Source organism: Crocuta crocuta, unplaced genomic scaffold (genome assembly GCF_008692635.1).
Source record: "Crocuta crocuta isolate KB4526 unplaced genomic scaffold, BGI_CrCroc_1.0 scaffold55, whole genome shotgun sequence".
Lineage (NCBI taxonomy): Eukaryota > Metazoa > Chordata > Mammalia > Carnivora > Hyaenidae > Crocuta > Crocuta crocuta.
Window position 1 is genome coordinate 5,375,118 of NW_027530512.1, and position 15,750 is coordinate 5,390,867.

Below are 15,750 nucleotides of genomic sequence, written 5' to 3' on the forward strand. Positions count from 1 at the left end.
TCACATCCGCTCCCCGGCCCCGGCCAGCCTGCCTCCGGGGGTTGGCCCCCCAGGGCTGATGTGGCGGCAGAGAGCCTACATCGCCTGCCCCGAGGCTCGCTAGAGAGCGGCCTCTCAAGTTCACCGCACGCATCTTGTCCGGCAAGGCTGTCTTGACAGCCGCCGGTGGGCTGCGGACTGGGCCGCCCTGGCCGGAGGTGGGGGAAGCCAGCTGCTTAAGGAAGTCCCCTGGGCTGCTGCAGGGCCCGCCCAGACGCTGGGTTCTCAGGAGCCGCGGGCTGGAGGGGGCCTTACCTCGAACCTCTTCAGCTCTTCTTTGGCATTTGTGTACAACACCTCGGAGGAATTTGGGTAGGCTGCTATCCTCTCGGCTGACTTGAGCCAATCCTCAAAGCGGGAGTAATCATCTAGAAATTTCTGCCACAGGCGCCACGTCTCTTCGATTCTGATAGGAAGAAAGCAGCTCAGTATATAACCCATCCATTTCAACTGTGAGCTTTCATTTTTTTTTTTTTTCTTTCCCTTGATGGGTCCCCTTCCCAACACCCCTTGCTGGCACTCTTTAGGGGGAGAGACCCTGATATCCTTCTTCTAAGAAATAACCAGGAATAGCCCCTTCTTGGTCAGGATACCTTCCTTCTGGGACTGCCCTTCAGAGCTCCTGAAGTTCACAGGCGTTAACAGGCAGGAGACAGAGCTTCCCTCCACCACTTTGAAGCTAGGGACACAGGGGCGCAGTGGCCAGCCACGGTTACACCTCAAGACCTGGGATTGCTGGGAAAAGCCATTGCCCTGATTACATTTTTCTTGAATCATTCATTTCATGAGCACTGGTTGCACCTACTGAGCCTTTTCTGCCAACAGCCGTGGAAGTGAAGTGCACAGAACACAGCTATTACTGAGATCAGAGGGATGCAGTGAGTTTGGCGGACCACATTTAAAACACCGAGGGGCAGCTCATTTCTTACTTCATTCGCCGTTCCATCGACATGGCACAGATGTTCCTCCAGCGTCTGTCCAGGCTTCTGGTGGTCTGCTGGATGGAGTCACACTCGGTCTCATTGGCACAGGCATCGGAGTCATGCAGGAGGACGTCGCAGATGTTAAACACCGATTCCACCCCTGCACTGTGTTGTTCGATATCTCGCTGCAGGTCCTATGGTGGTAACGGAGGAAGGAGCGCCTTGAGGTGGCGGCGCTGGGACGATTGGCCTCAGAGGATCTCCACTCCCCCCAGACCCTCTCCCAGCCAGGGGGCACAGGCCTGGTGCATGTCCACCTTGGGATCAGTAACAATGACTGCGTTCCCCTCATCTCTGCACAGCCCTTGTTCTGTAGCACCTGGCACAAAGCTTCGACCTTGGCAACAACTGGGATTTATTTGCTGAACTGCCTAGAGGGGGCAGGAGAGCAGGGGTACCCTCTTCTGTGAACCCACTGCCCCACACACTCTGGGGAGGCATGGGGTCCACCCAATACCACCTGACCACAAGGGCCTCCCATTTACACATGGCTCCTGGGAGGTCTTCCTTGGGAATCTCTTCAGCAGGACCTAAAACTTCAGCAACAGAAACTCTTAACTTTTTATGGGTCATAGAATTCTCGATTCTACTGAGACCTTTGTGCCATTTTCACACCTTCCTCCTACTCGCACCGCCTCATGCATTCAGCGGCATGCTGTCCATGGCCTCTCCATGAGCCCACCCCAGGGCTCCATCGGCCCAAAGGAAGAGTCTCGGAGTGGAGACCCCACCTCCCCAACGGATGGGGTCCCACTGAGGGGGCAGGGTCTCTCTGGAGTATCCTGCTATGATGGTAACAGTGCTACAGTTCCCAGATTCCGGAAAAGAACATTCATGAAGAGACAGTGCATGGTTATGGGGAAAAATGAAAACTCTGTTTTAAGAATAAATACAGCTTTGGGGCGCCAGTGTGGCTCAATCCGTTAAGCATCTGACTCTTGGTTTCGGCTCAGGTCATGGTCTCATGGTTTCATGAATTTGAGCCCCGTATCGGGCTCTGTGCTGATGGCGTGGAGCCTGCTTCGGATTCTCTACCTGCCCTCCCACCCCCACTCTCTGCCCTTCCCCTGCTCATGCTGTCTGTCTCTCTCAAAGATAAACTAAAAAAACCCCACAACTCTTAAAAAAAAAAACAAAAAAACACAAGAATAAACACGGCATTTTCAGGTATCATCCAGAGAATACTGCAAACCATGAAAAGGCCAGAGCGGGGAGAAAGGGGGAGCCTACTTATTTTGCATTCTGGATGAATTAGGCTTCTCTGGATATGTAACTTCTGTGGGTAAGTGAAAACAGACCACACTACTAATCTAAGTCTCCAAATGACATTATGAAGAAATAGCAAAGACAAAGCTAAGTAAGCCACTGTTAGCTTCAGTTCCCTGGGTTAAACAGGAGAGATTATTTTATAAACTGCCTGCCACTATCCACAGAAAGGCAACATACAGTTCATTCTGGGTCACCTCAATATTTAATAATCTTGGAAATGACTTATTAGATAAGACTAATATTTTCTTACTTTTCTTCTGATAAATGTACAATTTTGATAATTCTCTGTCCAGGTGGATGTGAAAGAATAAAATGTTAATGCTCAAACCACATTTTTTATTTTATCTTATTTAAAAAAAATTTTTTTAAGTGTTTTATTTATTTCTGAGAGAGAGAGAGACAGCATGAGCAGGGGAGGGTCAGGGAGAGAGGGAGGTACAGAATCTGAAACAGGCTCCAGGCTCTGAGCTAGCTGTCAGCACAGAGCCTGATGTGGGGCTCGAACCCATTAACTGTGAGATCATGACCTGAGCCGAAATTGGACGTGTAACCGACTGAGCCACCCAGGCGCCACTCAAACCACATTTTAAATCAAGCAGTTTAAAAAAAATTTTTTTTAATTTGAGAGAGAGGGAGAAAGAGAGCACAAACAGGGGAGAGGGGAAGATGGAGAGAGAATCTTAAGCAGGCTCCATGCTTAGCATGGAGCCCGAAGTGGGGCTTGATCCAACACCCTGGGATCATGACCTGAACTGAAACCAAGAGTAGGTCGCTCAACAGGCTAAGCCACCCAGGCGTCCCTAAATCAGTTATTAACAGGATCCTAACCGATTGAAAATGAGCACAATGAGTTATATTAAGAAAATGTGTTATCTAGGGGCACCTGGCTGGCTCAGTTGGAGGAGCATGTGACTCTTGGTATCGGGTCGTGAGTTTGAGTCCCACGTTGGGTGTAGAGATTACTAAATAAATAAATAAGCTTAAAAAAAAAAGAAAAAGAAAGAAGAGGGTGCTTGGGTAGCTCCAACTCTTGATTTTGGCTCAGTCATGATTCCACGGTTTTTGAGATCAAGTCCTGTGTTGGGCTCTGCACTAACAGTGTGGAGCCTGTTTGGGATCCTCATTCTCTCCCTCTCTCAGAATAAATAAATACATGAATAAAATGTTGAAAAAGGGAGAAGAAGAAAATGCATTTTCTAGTTTGTCACCCTATGTGTCCTATGAAGAGACACGTACAGGGAGTTTTTTTTTTTTTTTTAAAGCTCTGCAGTCCAGGACAAATGGTGGAAGTCTTCGTAGGGTCCATGCAAGTACCAGCTTTAAAAATTACTAGGTTCAAATAGAATTCAAACTTTAAGAATTCTAACAGGCTCACAGAATTGTCATGGGCTTCCTAAAATTTAATGGCACTGACAAATGTCTCTTTTGACTTTATTAAAAGAATAAGGAATCCTAACATTGGTCCTATATGAGTAATAATGACAATTTTAATTGAAAAATGGTACCTGCCCCTGACCTCAGCTGGTAGGGGTGGATAGGATCTGGTTGAAAATTACTGAAAAGGTCTAGTCTACGGATAAATGTGAATGCTGCATATCTTAATAGGCTGTTTGTAGTTTCTCTAACTTATTTCTTCAGCTTATATTGAATAAAATGGCTATAGGAAACTGATTAATACACAGGGTGAATGGGAGCAAGAAATGAGCTCTATGATAGTTTATAGAAGACCATCAACATTTTGGTTAAAAAAAAAAAATGGAAATTTTCAAAATTTCCAAAACAAATGTTTAAAACACTACAGCATGATCTACGGATTTTAACATGCACTAGTTACTTTGTGAAATATAAAGTAGTGAACCATATTTAAAAAGTGCAAACCACTTAAGCGCTAAATGAGGGACATCTTACGAACTGAACTGATCCCACCGCTAATTCCCATTGAGGCACGAGCACGCACAGGAATTAGACTTCAAAAACTGTGTAAGCACAATTTTGAAGAACAGGAGTTAAGAAACAACATAAAACAACGTGAAAGGCTTTTGCCAATGGTCCTGGAAACCGTTCGCTTTGTGTTTCTGTTCCTGAGCAGCTGACCAACAGCACTGAAGCTGGGAAGGAGTGTGTGTACTGTGTACTGGCAGGAGGAGGGGGGGGGNGTGGAGAAGCCAAAAGGAACTAAAAAAATAAGATAAAAGGAGAAGAAAAGAGAGTCGGGCTTGGGGGAGGGAAGGGGGCAGAAAATCACATGGGGTGGGACCCCCACGGTGGCTCCAGATTGACTCTGGGGGAGGGGCTTGGGTTGGCAAGCCAGTGGCACAGAGTGGTCTGGTTCATGCTTCACAGAGGTTGGTCTGCTGGGAAGGGGGCTACTGGTAATTACAGTGTGTGGGGGGGTTCCTAACGGCACTGTCTCCCCATGTTACCATCTCGCACCCCACAGTGAACCAGGAAGCCAAAGAAAACAGAAGTGCCCAAGGTTTAATGAAGTGGTTCAAGGATTGAAAGTGTCACAAAAGTTGCCACCACTTCCTTTGAAGATGATCTATGCCACAGAAATAACAATGCAACCCTTCTTGCCTGAGGAGTTCTACAGAAGAGAAACAAAAAGCACTCTGATAAGGTCTGCCCTCTTACCCCGGGTGCTCCCAAGAACAGGGTAATGAGGATCTGGGAAGCATGGCTCCTAATCACTTTTGCAGAAGGCACTACGAGATGATTCCAAACCTTTAGGTCTTATTTCTGGAAACAATCAGGTAACTTATATTTAACTAGTGATAGAAATTCAAGTAAGGTTTTTTAATGGTCCATATATAATTCTTTTGTGTGACACATTTCTGTTTTTAGTGGTTTTTGATGGAGACTTTAAGGTCTGGTTTTGGTATAATTTTTTAAAATACTATTATTTTTTTAATGTTTATTTTTTGGGGGGAAGGACAGAGAGAGAGGGAAACACAGAATCTGAGGCAGGCTTCAGGCTCTTAGCTGTCAGCACAGAGCCCAACGCGGGGCTCAAACCCACAAACCGGGAGATCATGACCTGAGCCAAAGTCGGACGCTTCACCGACTGAGCTACCCAGGTGCCCCTAATTTTTCTTTTTAAACAAAAATAGTAAAAGTTTGCTCAGGACAAACAGAGAATGGTAAGCAGAATATTGGCTGCCCAAAGATGACCATGTCCTTGTCCCCAGAACATGTGAATATGTTGGGCTACATGCCACAGGAGAATTAAGGTTGCTAATCAGCTGACTTTAACACCCTGGATTATCCAGGTGAGCCTAGTGTGATTAGGGTCCTTAAAAGTGGCAGAGGGAGGGGCGCCTGGGTGGCTCAGTCAGTTAAGCGTCCGACTTCGGCTCAGGTCATGATCTCCCGGTTCGTGGGTTCGAGCCCCATGTCAGGCTCTGTGCTGACAGGTAGCCTGGAACCTGCTTCAGATTCTGTGTCTCCCTCTCTCTCTGACCCTCGCTGCTCACGCTGTCTCTCTCTCTCCCTCTCAGAATTAAAAAAAAAAAAAAAAAAAAAAAAATGGTGGCAGAAGGCAGTAGAAGAGTCAGAGGGAGGAAGGACCATGAAAGAAAAGCACAGCCAGATGCCCTGTTGCTGGCTTTGCAGATGGAGGAAGTGGCCAGGAGCCAAGCAGTGTGGGCGGTCTCCAGAAGCTGGATAGGGTAAAGAGATGGATTCTCCCCTGTGGCTGCCAGAAAGAAATGCAGGCCATCTGACAACTTCATCTTAACCCGGGGCCAGACTTCTGACCTCCAGAACTGTAAGATAATAAGTTTGGGTTTAAGTGGCTAAATTTGTGGTAATTTGTTAAAGCAATCATAGAAAACTACAACATCTAACTTCTTTACAGTAATGGTAGTCCTAAACACCAACTCTTTAATTGGCTTTGGATTACTACGAGATAAGAATTCCATGATGGTGATTCTGTAAAGAGGGAAGCTTCAAATCAACCAGAGTGAAATTATGGGCCATTTCAATACAGGACCAAACAGGGCCAGGAGGATGGCAGCTGCTTCAAATTTTGTATCCTTTAGGGGGATACACTCCTTGTAATTTAATGATGTTTTGGCACACTCAGGTTTATAAAATGTTAACACACATTATTGGCTCTTGCCAAATTTAGCCATTCATTCTTTAAGAGGAAAAATACACCCAGCTTCTACACTGTTTACCTGAAAAAAAAAAACTCACCACTCAGGATGAATTGCTATTTGCAAGACCTGTCAGGAAAGAGACCATTCAGGGAATTTACCTTAGTGGATCAAACTTTCAAACAAAGCTGATAATGTCCAGTAGCTGTGACTCCACTGAGAAGGGCATTAAAATAAAATCTCTGCAATGTCCATTAACATGGTACTTCTATCAGTGTTCATTTCTCCACAAAGCAAAGACAGAATTGAGATGGTCTCCATGAAAAAGACATACTTACATTTCTGAGGCTAAGCATTTTTACTTAGTAGCATTGCTAAATCACACTGATTTGAAAGCCACGAGAATAGGCATTGTTTAAACAGTAACAGTAATAGCCTGAATAAAGATCTAAGTCAAGAGTAATATCAAATACTTGGCTCTGTTTTATGGTAGCATGAGATGTCACTTATTCCCATTAAAAGGACTGACTTGAACTCAAGGGAATTTGTCATCAATTTATCATCACCTTCTGCCCTCAAATCTGTGAGAAGTTTCAGCCCCCAATTCTTTCTCTAAGAGCAGCTGTTTTTTGTTTTTGTTTTTAATTTTTCCAAAATGTTGTATTTATTTCTGAGAGAGAGAGAGAGAGACAGTGTGAGCAGGGGAGGGTCAGAGAGAGAGGGAGTTACAGAATGTGAAACAGGCTCCAGGCTCTGAGCTGGCTGTCAGCACAGAGCAGGGCACGGGGCTTGAACCCACAAACCATGAGACCATGACTGAAGCTGGATGCTTAACCAACTGAGCCACCCAGGTGCCCTTAAGAGCAGCTGTTAACTGTGGGTGAATTTTCCTGGTGAGCTGACAGACAGCAAACAACAAGGCTTTGGAGATAATGTGAAGAAAACAGATAGGAGTCTGAGAAATTGATGACAACCATATTGCTTATATGGTCAAAACAGAATCTGCTCATGGATCTGACAAAAACCCATGAAGGTGATGGAAATCCTTACTGAAAGGATAATATAAACTTAATTTTTTTTAAGTAGGCTCCATGCCCAGCATGGAGCCCAGTGTAGGGCTGAAACCCACAACACTTGAGATCAAGAACTGAGCCAAAGTCAGACACTCAACTGAGTGAGCCACCCAGGTGCCCCAAAATAAACTTAATTACATGGTTTTTTTTTTAGGGTTTATTTATTTTGAGAGAGTGCAAGTGGATGCTAGAGAGGGACAGAGAGAGAGGGAGAGAGAGAACCCTAAGCAGCTCCTCACTGTCAGCACAGAGCCCGACGTGGGGCTCAATCTCATGAATCTCTAGATCATGACCTGAGCCTAAATGAAGAATCCGGTGCTTGGGGCACCTGGGTGGCTCAGCTGGTTAAATGTCTGACTTTGGCTCAGGTCATGATCTTGTGGTTCATGGGTCTGAGCTCCACGTCGGGCTCTGTGCTGACAGCTCAGAGCCTACAGCCGGCTTCGGGGGTTGGGGTGGTGGTGGTGGTGGTGGTGGTGGTGTGTGTGTGTGTGGCTCAGGTCATGATCTTGTGGTTCATGGGTCTGAGCTCCACGTCGGGCTCTGTGCTGACAGCTCGGAGCCTACAGCCAGCTTCGGAGTGAGTGAGTGAGTGAGTGAGTGAGTGAGTGTGTGTGTGTGTGACAGCTCAGAGCCTACAGCCGGCTTCGGAGTGAGTGAGTGAGTGAGTGAGTGTGTCTCTCTCTCTCTCTGCTCCGCCACCTCTCATGGTCTCTCCCTCTCTCTCTCACAAAAATAAACAAAAACAACAAAAAAAAAAGAGTTGGATGGTTAACTGACTAAGCCACCCAGGAACCCCTAAACTTAGTTTTAAAAATAAAGTCAAACTCCAGGCACTGCATACGAGAATAAACTTGTGACTATGAGCCCATGGAAGTCAGGAACAGTCGGTGACATCAGTGAGCACCCACCAGGTTAGTGTGATGATAACAGGGGACGGAGTTGGTGGTTCACACTGTGGAGTTGCCAGGGTTGGAGCAAAGAGTACGTAACTGATGAGAGAAATGTGCAGAGTACCCGAGGGGCTTCCTAAGCATGTTGCTTTATTATATACCCACCCCCCCTTTTTTTTGGACACTCTATCAGCTCTATTGTCCCACGAAAACTTTTCCTCGTTAAAAAATTGATTTTTCTTTCAATTCATTGCCTTCCAAAACGGTATTACCAAAAACAAAACCAAGAGCCAAGCTTAAAAAAAGTACACAAGCAAAAACCCTTATTTACCACTAAGACTAAGACCTCTATGTCACAAAGAGGGATGTGAATGCAGTGGAAGATGGGCACTCAAAAGAGGTCATCTCACATACAAGGGCATGGACAGGGGGTCGCTTTTCTCTGGAAAAACACACCAATATGATGAAATGTGAACATGCTAAAAGGCACAGCCAACAGAGGGAAGGTCTGAGTTAGTCGACAGCATAGACACCTACACTCTTACAAAAGTTTGGTTCCCCACCTGCTGCTCGGCAAGCCTCTTCTGGATCTCTTGATCGTTGCAGACGTCATAAACAACAGGCTTAGAGAGCTCTGACTCAATCCGAGCCAGCCAGGTGCGAAGGTTGCTCATGTTTTTGTCTAACTGCTGAATAAAAGCAAAGGTCTCCTTCAGCTTCTTCACCCTAAACACAGTTGCAGGAAAACAAGAGGTAAAAATCAAAAGCCCGATGTTTAGTGGTGACAACAATGTGCGAACAAGTGTGTCTCAGGATAAAAAGCAGCTTATGTTGGTTACTGACTTTATTGCAGGAACAGCTCTCACGTCATGGGTAGGAGTTTTCACAGAATATGTGACACTTCACAAATTGCTGGTCTGGTTGATTCTCAAATGGACTAGGAGTGAATCCACCCATGCAAATATAAAGTCCTGTCATTCCCAGAGTGGGATCTCCTAAGACCCAGAACATCTGTCTAGGGCTGCAGAGGAAAGAGGAGATGCCATCTCATTCTCTCTAGGTGAAAATAACCACACTTGATTTCTGTCCAGGTTCTGTCTTGGGTAAGCTTGAGATCACGACGGTCAGGGACATTCCCCGATGGTTTAAAGATGTTACGTGCCTGGCTCACTTGGTGATAGCCGGCCCATGATGACGCGCACAGAACCCTCCTCTTGAGCAAGTGTAAAACATATGCTAAAGCCCACCCCATTCAATCTAAGGGGTTGAGGGTGCCGTACACACATACCCAGCCCATCATGGGGCAGCTGTATCAGCCAAAAAAGGAGGAGGGAGTGTGGGGGGGGGGGGCNAGTTCTAAATCCATCCACCTCCTACTCCGTGTGGAGCAGATTGGAACCAACACACAGCGTCAGGATACTTGGTGAGCTCACTGGCGCGTCAACGTACTGTCAAGGCGAAATGACACAGCTGCTGAGGGAAAATCATCTTTACACGGATCCTGAAAATAAAACGCTTCCATCAACTGCTTTCCTGGAAGTCCTAGAGTTGAGTGAGGGCTCGATCTGGTGATCTGTGGGATTCTTAGCGAACCTCAGAGACTTGAAGTAACAGCTAGAAGGCCAAGTTCCCACTTATCGATACTCAAGTTACAAGGTGCTTTCAGAACTCCATGCTACAGCACTGGAAAAACTGAGGTACCGGCTCCAGCTCACCAGAAATGCACCGCGTTCCAGGCCACCATCATTGCTTCCTGGGGAGCCTGTGACCAGGTCCCTAGCGTCCTCCTTCCCCTCCTCCTCCTGCCCACCTGTGGGTCTGTGGCCAAAGTGTACATTTGGGATGGCAAGTCGGATCCATTCATGCTCAAATGCTCCCGCAGTCCTCACGTTACCCTGACCTATCAGCTTAATCCCCTGACCTTTTCAAGCATTCAGTGGCCTCTATGCCGCCATCTCTGCACTCTACAAAGTGGCTTCCCCTTCCCTTCTCCTGGAGCTCCCATTGCTGCGCACCCGAGACCCTGGGCACTCCGGCAGTACCGGGACCTCCTGCCCTGTGTTGTGTCCGCGTCTCTTAATCGCTAAGAGCCCACACTGGCCAGGCCGCACGGGGCTCCCTACTTCTGCAAGCAAAGTACCTCCCACACTGCCTGGTGGGCGCTGTTGACAAACATTTGTCGCATGAATACACGAGTATGAGCACTTCCACCACAAGCCATTATTTAAGTAGACCACAGAATTGTGTGCTTTAACTTTTATTTTTCACACCCTACCATCAACCAAATCAACCCTGGGGACTGACTTCTAGCTCCAGCTCTCGTGCCGGCTAGTTTTATGATTTAGGGAAAATCCTTTTATTTTTACCCTCTCTAGTAGGCTTCTGAGTCCCTCGAGGTTCGGGGAGGTGATAACATGTGGGTGAAGTTAAGGCCAGAGTTCTGGAAGTGAGCAGACCTGGGTCTAAGTCCCATGGCACCATTTCTGGACTGCGCCTGCCTGCAAGGAGCCCAACTTTCCCGATTCCCGGTTTCCTTGTCATGTGCAAAATTATCCACCACGTAGGTGTTTCTGAGATCAAAACAAAAGGGCGTGTGTAAAGTCTTTGGCACAGAGCAAGAACTCAATATAATACTAGCTCTTCTTATAGCCAATGGGATTACATGATGATACCGTAACACCACCTTTACATTAACACTGGACCTCACAAAATCCTTTCATAAATATTTATTCTCAACAGTGCCAGGAGGCAGGCCAGCTTAGGAGGAGGCCACGGAGTCTGGCAGTAAAGAGCACAGGCTTTGTGGTGAGGGCCCGGGTTTGAATCCCAGCTCTGGTTAAGCTCATCTGAAAAACTGTCAACAGTAGTTAGTTCCTTCCTTCCACTGGGTGGCTGAGAGGGCTGAATGAGATATAAATACATGAAATGCATTTGGCACAGTGCCTAACAGAGATAAATGCCCAGAAACCACCATTGAGATGATTTTCATGGTGGTTAAGTTTTTCCAACTTATAATCTTACTGCAAATACCACAAGGAGTTCCTTTCAAAGCCTCAAGATGATGTATTAAAAAGGAAGTAACAGATGAGATGGGGCGCCTGGGGGGCTCAGTCGGTTTAGCATCCGACTTCAGCTCAGGTCATGATCTCACGGTTTGTGGGTTCGAGCCACAACCCACGTCGGGCTCTGTGCTATGGCTCAGAGCCTGGAGACTGCTTCGGATTCTGTGTCTCCCTTTCGCTGCCCCTCCCCGCACTTGCACTCTGTCTCCTTTTCAAAATAAAGACATAAAAACTTTTAAAAGGAAGTAACAAAATCTGGGGCCATGCCTGGATGCAGCTGTAACCTAGATCCTGCCTTTGTTCCTGTGGCTTTAGAGGTACAACACCCTCCTCACCCCGATATCTTGTCACCCTGACTGCCTCGGGACCAGACAGAACACTCCAGACAATGCCAGAGGAGCTGGGGAACCCAGGCCCTATTGGACAGGGAGTCTTCCATGCAGTTTGCAAGGGGCTGGCTTTCTAGAGGCTCTGGCTGGTGAAGCAGCCTAGCCCGGAGCACTTCCCAGAATGCGGGGGGAGAGGAGCTCGGGGTCAGCAGCCTCTGCACAGCTCTCCGGCCTCCACCTCCGCCCAGCACCTGACCCTATGCTATCTTCAGTAGCCCAGCCTCTTAATTTTAAAAAGAAAAGCACGAAAATGCAATTCTTTAAATGAGGGGAGCTAACAGACAAAAGAACCTGGATATAAACAGAAACCCAGTGGGGCGCCTGGGTGGCTTAGTCGGTTAAGCGTCCGACTTTCGCTTAGGTCATGATCTCGCAGTTCGTGGGTTCGAGCCCCGCGTCGGGCTCTGTGCTGACTGCCAGCTCAGAGCCTGGAGCCTGTTTCAGAGTCTGTGACTCCCTCTCTCTCTGACCCTCCCCTGCTCACGCTGTCTCTCTCTCTCTCCTAGAAATAAAACATTAAAAAAAAAATTAAAAACAAAAAACAAAACAGAAACCCAGTGACCTTGAATCCTTTTGGTCCCAGGGTGAGGGGTCCAGTAAGTGGGGTGGGGAGTGGGAGTGGTAGGAGGCAGGCAGGGGAATAATTTACTTGGCTTCACCAGGACTGATACTCCCGGCCAGTGACGTACAAAATGGAGTGCTCAAGACAATCCAATGAAGTACGGGAAACAAAATATTAGACTTTCTACTGTTCTCCCATTTTTTTGAAGCGTCTACACTGGGTATACTTTATAATTCACAAACTTTATGACCACGTGGAACCACTACAGACCACGCTGACATGTACCTGTGCCAGGCCTGTCGCACGCTGTACCTGAGCGGCTCATTTAGTCCTGCCGGTGATGCCAGATCAGTACTATTAGCGTCCCCGTTGGACAGACGAAGTAACTGTGGCACAGGGACTGAAGAACTTGCCCCCCCTCACATGATCATTAAATGGCAGAGGTAGGACTCCAACCTGGGCACTCTGGTCCGGAGCTGCTATTCTTAGGCTCTTTCCTTGTGGCACCTCATGCAAACCTGCGTACACCACTGTACACACATTAGCACATGAGATAACTTTAGGCACAGGATGCCTTTTGTTGCTGTTGGGAACATGATCAGAAGTCCAGAGTCAGGGCTCTAGGATACGCTGTGGGGGCAGAAGCCTGTCCACCGAGTGCTATACTTCAGGTGCCTGCAGTTGCCCCTCCATAATTTCCTTTCAGTAAGCATTTAACCATGTGCTTTGTCTTGGATCCTGCACAGATCCCAAGGAGTCAAGAGATAACTGAAACACAGGTCTTATTCCCAAAGAGCTGATTATCTAATTTAGATTGAATTTTGACATTGTAATACAATATAGGAGGCGCTTAATAAATATCTTTTGAATGAGTCAATGAGATTCACTTATACCTTCAAATCTGTCTTTTTCATAAAACACATGGCTATGTTATATGTTAAAGGAAAGAGGTAAAGGTCAGGGCACCTTCAAGCCATCTTGGCACAATACAATTTGCTGTCACATTCCAAGCCCTACATGCACCTCTTTGTATCTTAACTGCAGATCCTTCAGCATGGAGAGAACAGTACTGAAATGTAAATTATCCCATGTAGATGAATTTGATGTTAAAAGCCACCATCACACATTGTAAGCCTTAGGTCTGATACATAGAGTGATACTAGCTGGACTTGGTTTGGTTCCATACAGGGCAAGCGAAATACTGACAAGCAGGCAGGCACACAAATCACACATACACTCAGGGCAAATTAAAGAGAAAGGGAAGGGAGCAGGAAAAGGAAAGAAGAACGTTGCCAAGAAGCTATTAAAGATTCACCTAATGAGGATTTAACCTACCTCTACGTCCCAACATCGGCCTGAAGGTGTAATATCCAAAACTGCATGATGATGTAAATAAATGGATTTTTTTTTCAGATAATCATGTCACAACTTACTCTAGGAGCCCTCACATGTACTGTTGAATTTGTATCATATTCTATAGAGATAGTGTAATCTAATTATCACCTTTCCCAGGTCAGGAAGCAGGTGTCATTTGCTAACCCAGGCAAGCAACCTCCATGTTAGGCCTCGTTAATACCACTCTTGGAAAAATCTGTATCTCGAGTTCATGTTGGGAAACAAGGAGACCCATTCAGAATCCAGACTGCTGGCACAGGGAAGCAACCACAATATTGCATTACATCAACCACCAAGGCAGTTTGTTTACGAAGTTCATGATCTCTGCACTTGCCCATGTTTTACCCAGGTGCGCTCAACAACACTGTTCTCACATATATACATCCTATTTCTCCAGAAACAGTAAGTGTGATTTCCTGAGTTGAATTCTAATTCTGAGGATTGGAAAAAACATTTTTAGGTGCAAGGGGGAGGTTTTTCACCTGTATAGATTCTTTTTATATGAAACCAAACAAAATAATTTTTACTAAGAGTAGTTACAAATTACAAGATGTTTTGCAGGGTAGAAATGCAGAAATAATCAAGGTGAATGAAGTTTTACTTTAATAGTGACAGATCAGAATATAGTACTTATGAACTCTGTCTTCCTCTAAAACAAACAAAACCAAATCCGGTTAGTGTCATTCAATGTATTAGACCTAAGGCTTACAACATGTGATAGAGGTTTTTAATATCAAATTCATCTATAGAGAATAATTTACACATCAGTCCTATTCTCTACATGCTACAGGGTCTACACTTAAAATACAAAGACCTTAGATCATCATCATTGAAAAAAAACCCTATGCCACTGTGGACAGCGGAACTTAAAAAATACTGAGGAAAACCGAGATGGTGGAAGTACCTGAATTTGTGCAGAAGCAAAAAGCTACTCGAGCCCGGGGGCAGCTGTCAGTTGCTAAAAACACTGTACTGATTCTGTACAATTGCATCTTTTTACATAACTAAACAGCTTTATAGTAAGAGAATCAATTACTCCAAGATCGTGAAGCCCTGATTTGAGACATTGGAGCTAATCATCTCTTTGAAGCATTTATGTCGCCGGAGGACTTCCATTTTCCACACAGCATAATCACCCCTCTCCCCTGCTTGTCAAAGGCTGAGCGCAGACGCCACACACACGCGAGCTGACACTGGGAGAGAACCCATCCCCCGATGGCTGAGCACACACAGTCCGCAGCCACCATCTCGTCCTCACTCCTATTGTAACCAAAATGAGGGAGCAAGAAAGGGGAGACACACAGACACAGCAGCCACCGGACTGATGGCTGAAATGGCACTTACTGTTGATGAGAGAAAACCATTCCTTCTGTTCAGGGGAAGCTCCGCGTCCCCGGCTGCACCTCCACCTCCCGGGCCGAGACNGGCTGCCCCTCCCCCTGCCGGGCCGAGGCGGCCCCTCCCCCGGCCACCCGCCGCAGCTCCATCCCCGAGCTCAGCATCCGGGGCGGCCGCCCTCCCGCACGCTCCGGCCACAAAGCAGCGCCCCCCGGCAGGGAGCCGACCTGCCTCTCCGCTCACTGCAGTTTTAATCTCCGTTTTCTCCCTTCCAATAAACAAATATCTCCAGCTCCTTCCTCTCTCTCACACACACAGTCTTTGTTCTGACGCTACAGGATTGCAACGCTGGGGGAAGAAAGTCACAGTGTTATCTTGGCTATGGGTTATTTATGAAGTGCTGTAAACGGAGGGGAGAGAAACACTCAGGTCTGGGGCACGGAAGAGAGGATTTCCCTCCTCCTCAAATTAAATTTTGGTTTCAGGTTTGAAAGAATTGGTGCAACTGGAAGTCCCTGAGTCCAACTGGAATACCTTCCTAGGGTCCTCCTGAGGAAGAAATTTCCAGGGAATGGGGGTGGAGGGCGGGTTTCTGCCTTGCCTTTTTAGCGGGTGCATCTTGGTTTAGGAAAAGGCGGAGAGTTCATGGA

At 46.6% G+C, this 15,750-nt stretch overlaps 1 protein-coding gene across 6 annotated transcripts in view; it reads right to left on the reverse strand.

Moving 5' to 3' along the window:
- The window catches only part of SYNE2 (spectrin repeat containing nuclear envelope protein 2), a 336,140-nt gene that overhangs the window by 17,315 nt on the left and 303,075 nt on the right, over positions 1-15,750 (reverse strand). For 4 of the 6 annotated variants that reach the window (XM_077767198.1, XM_077767200.1, XM_077767199.1 and 1 more), the window contains 3 exons: positions 8,918-9,080; positions 969-1,156; positions 295-445 (listed from right to left, as the gene is read on the reverse strand). In XM_077767198.1, coding sequence (XP_077623324.1) covers positions 295-445; positions 969-1,156; positions 8,918-9,080 — 502 coding nt within the window. Of the gene's footprint in view, positions 1-294; positions 446-968; positions 1,157-8,917; positions 9,081-15,106; positions 15,189-15,750 lie in introns of those variants that run through there. The other 2 variants (XM_077767203.1, XM_077767202.1) reach the window with 1 other exon arrangement.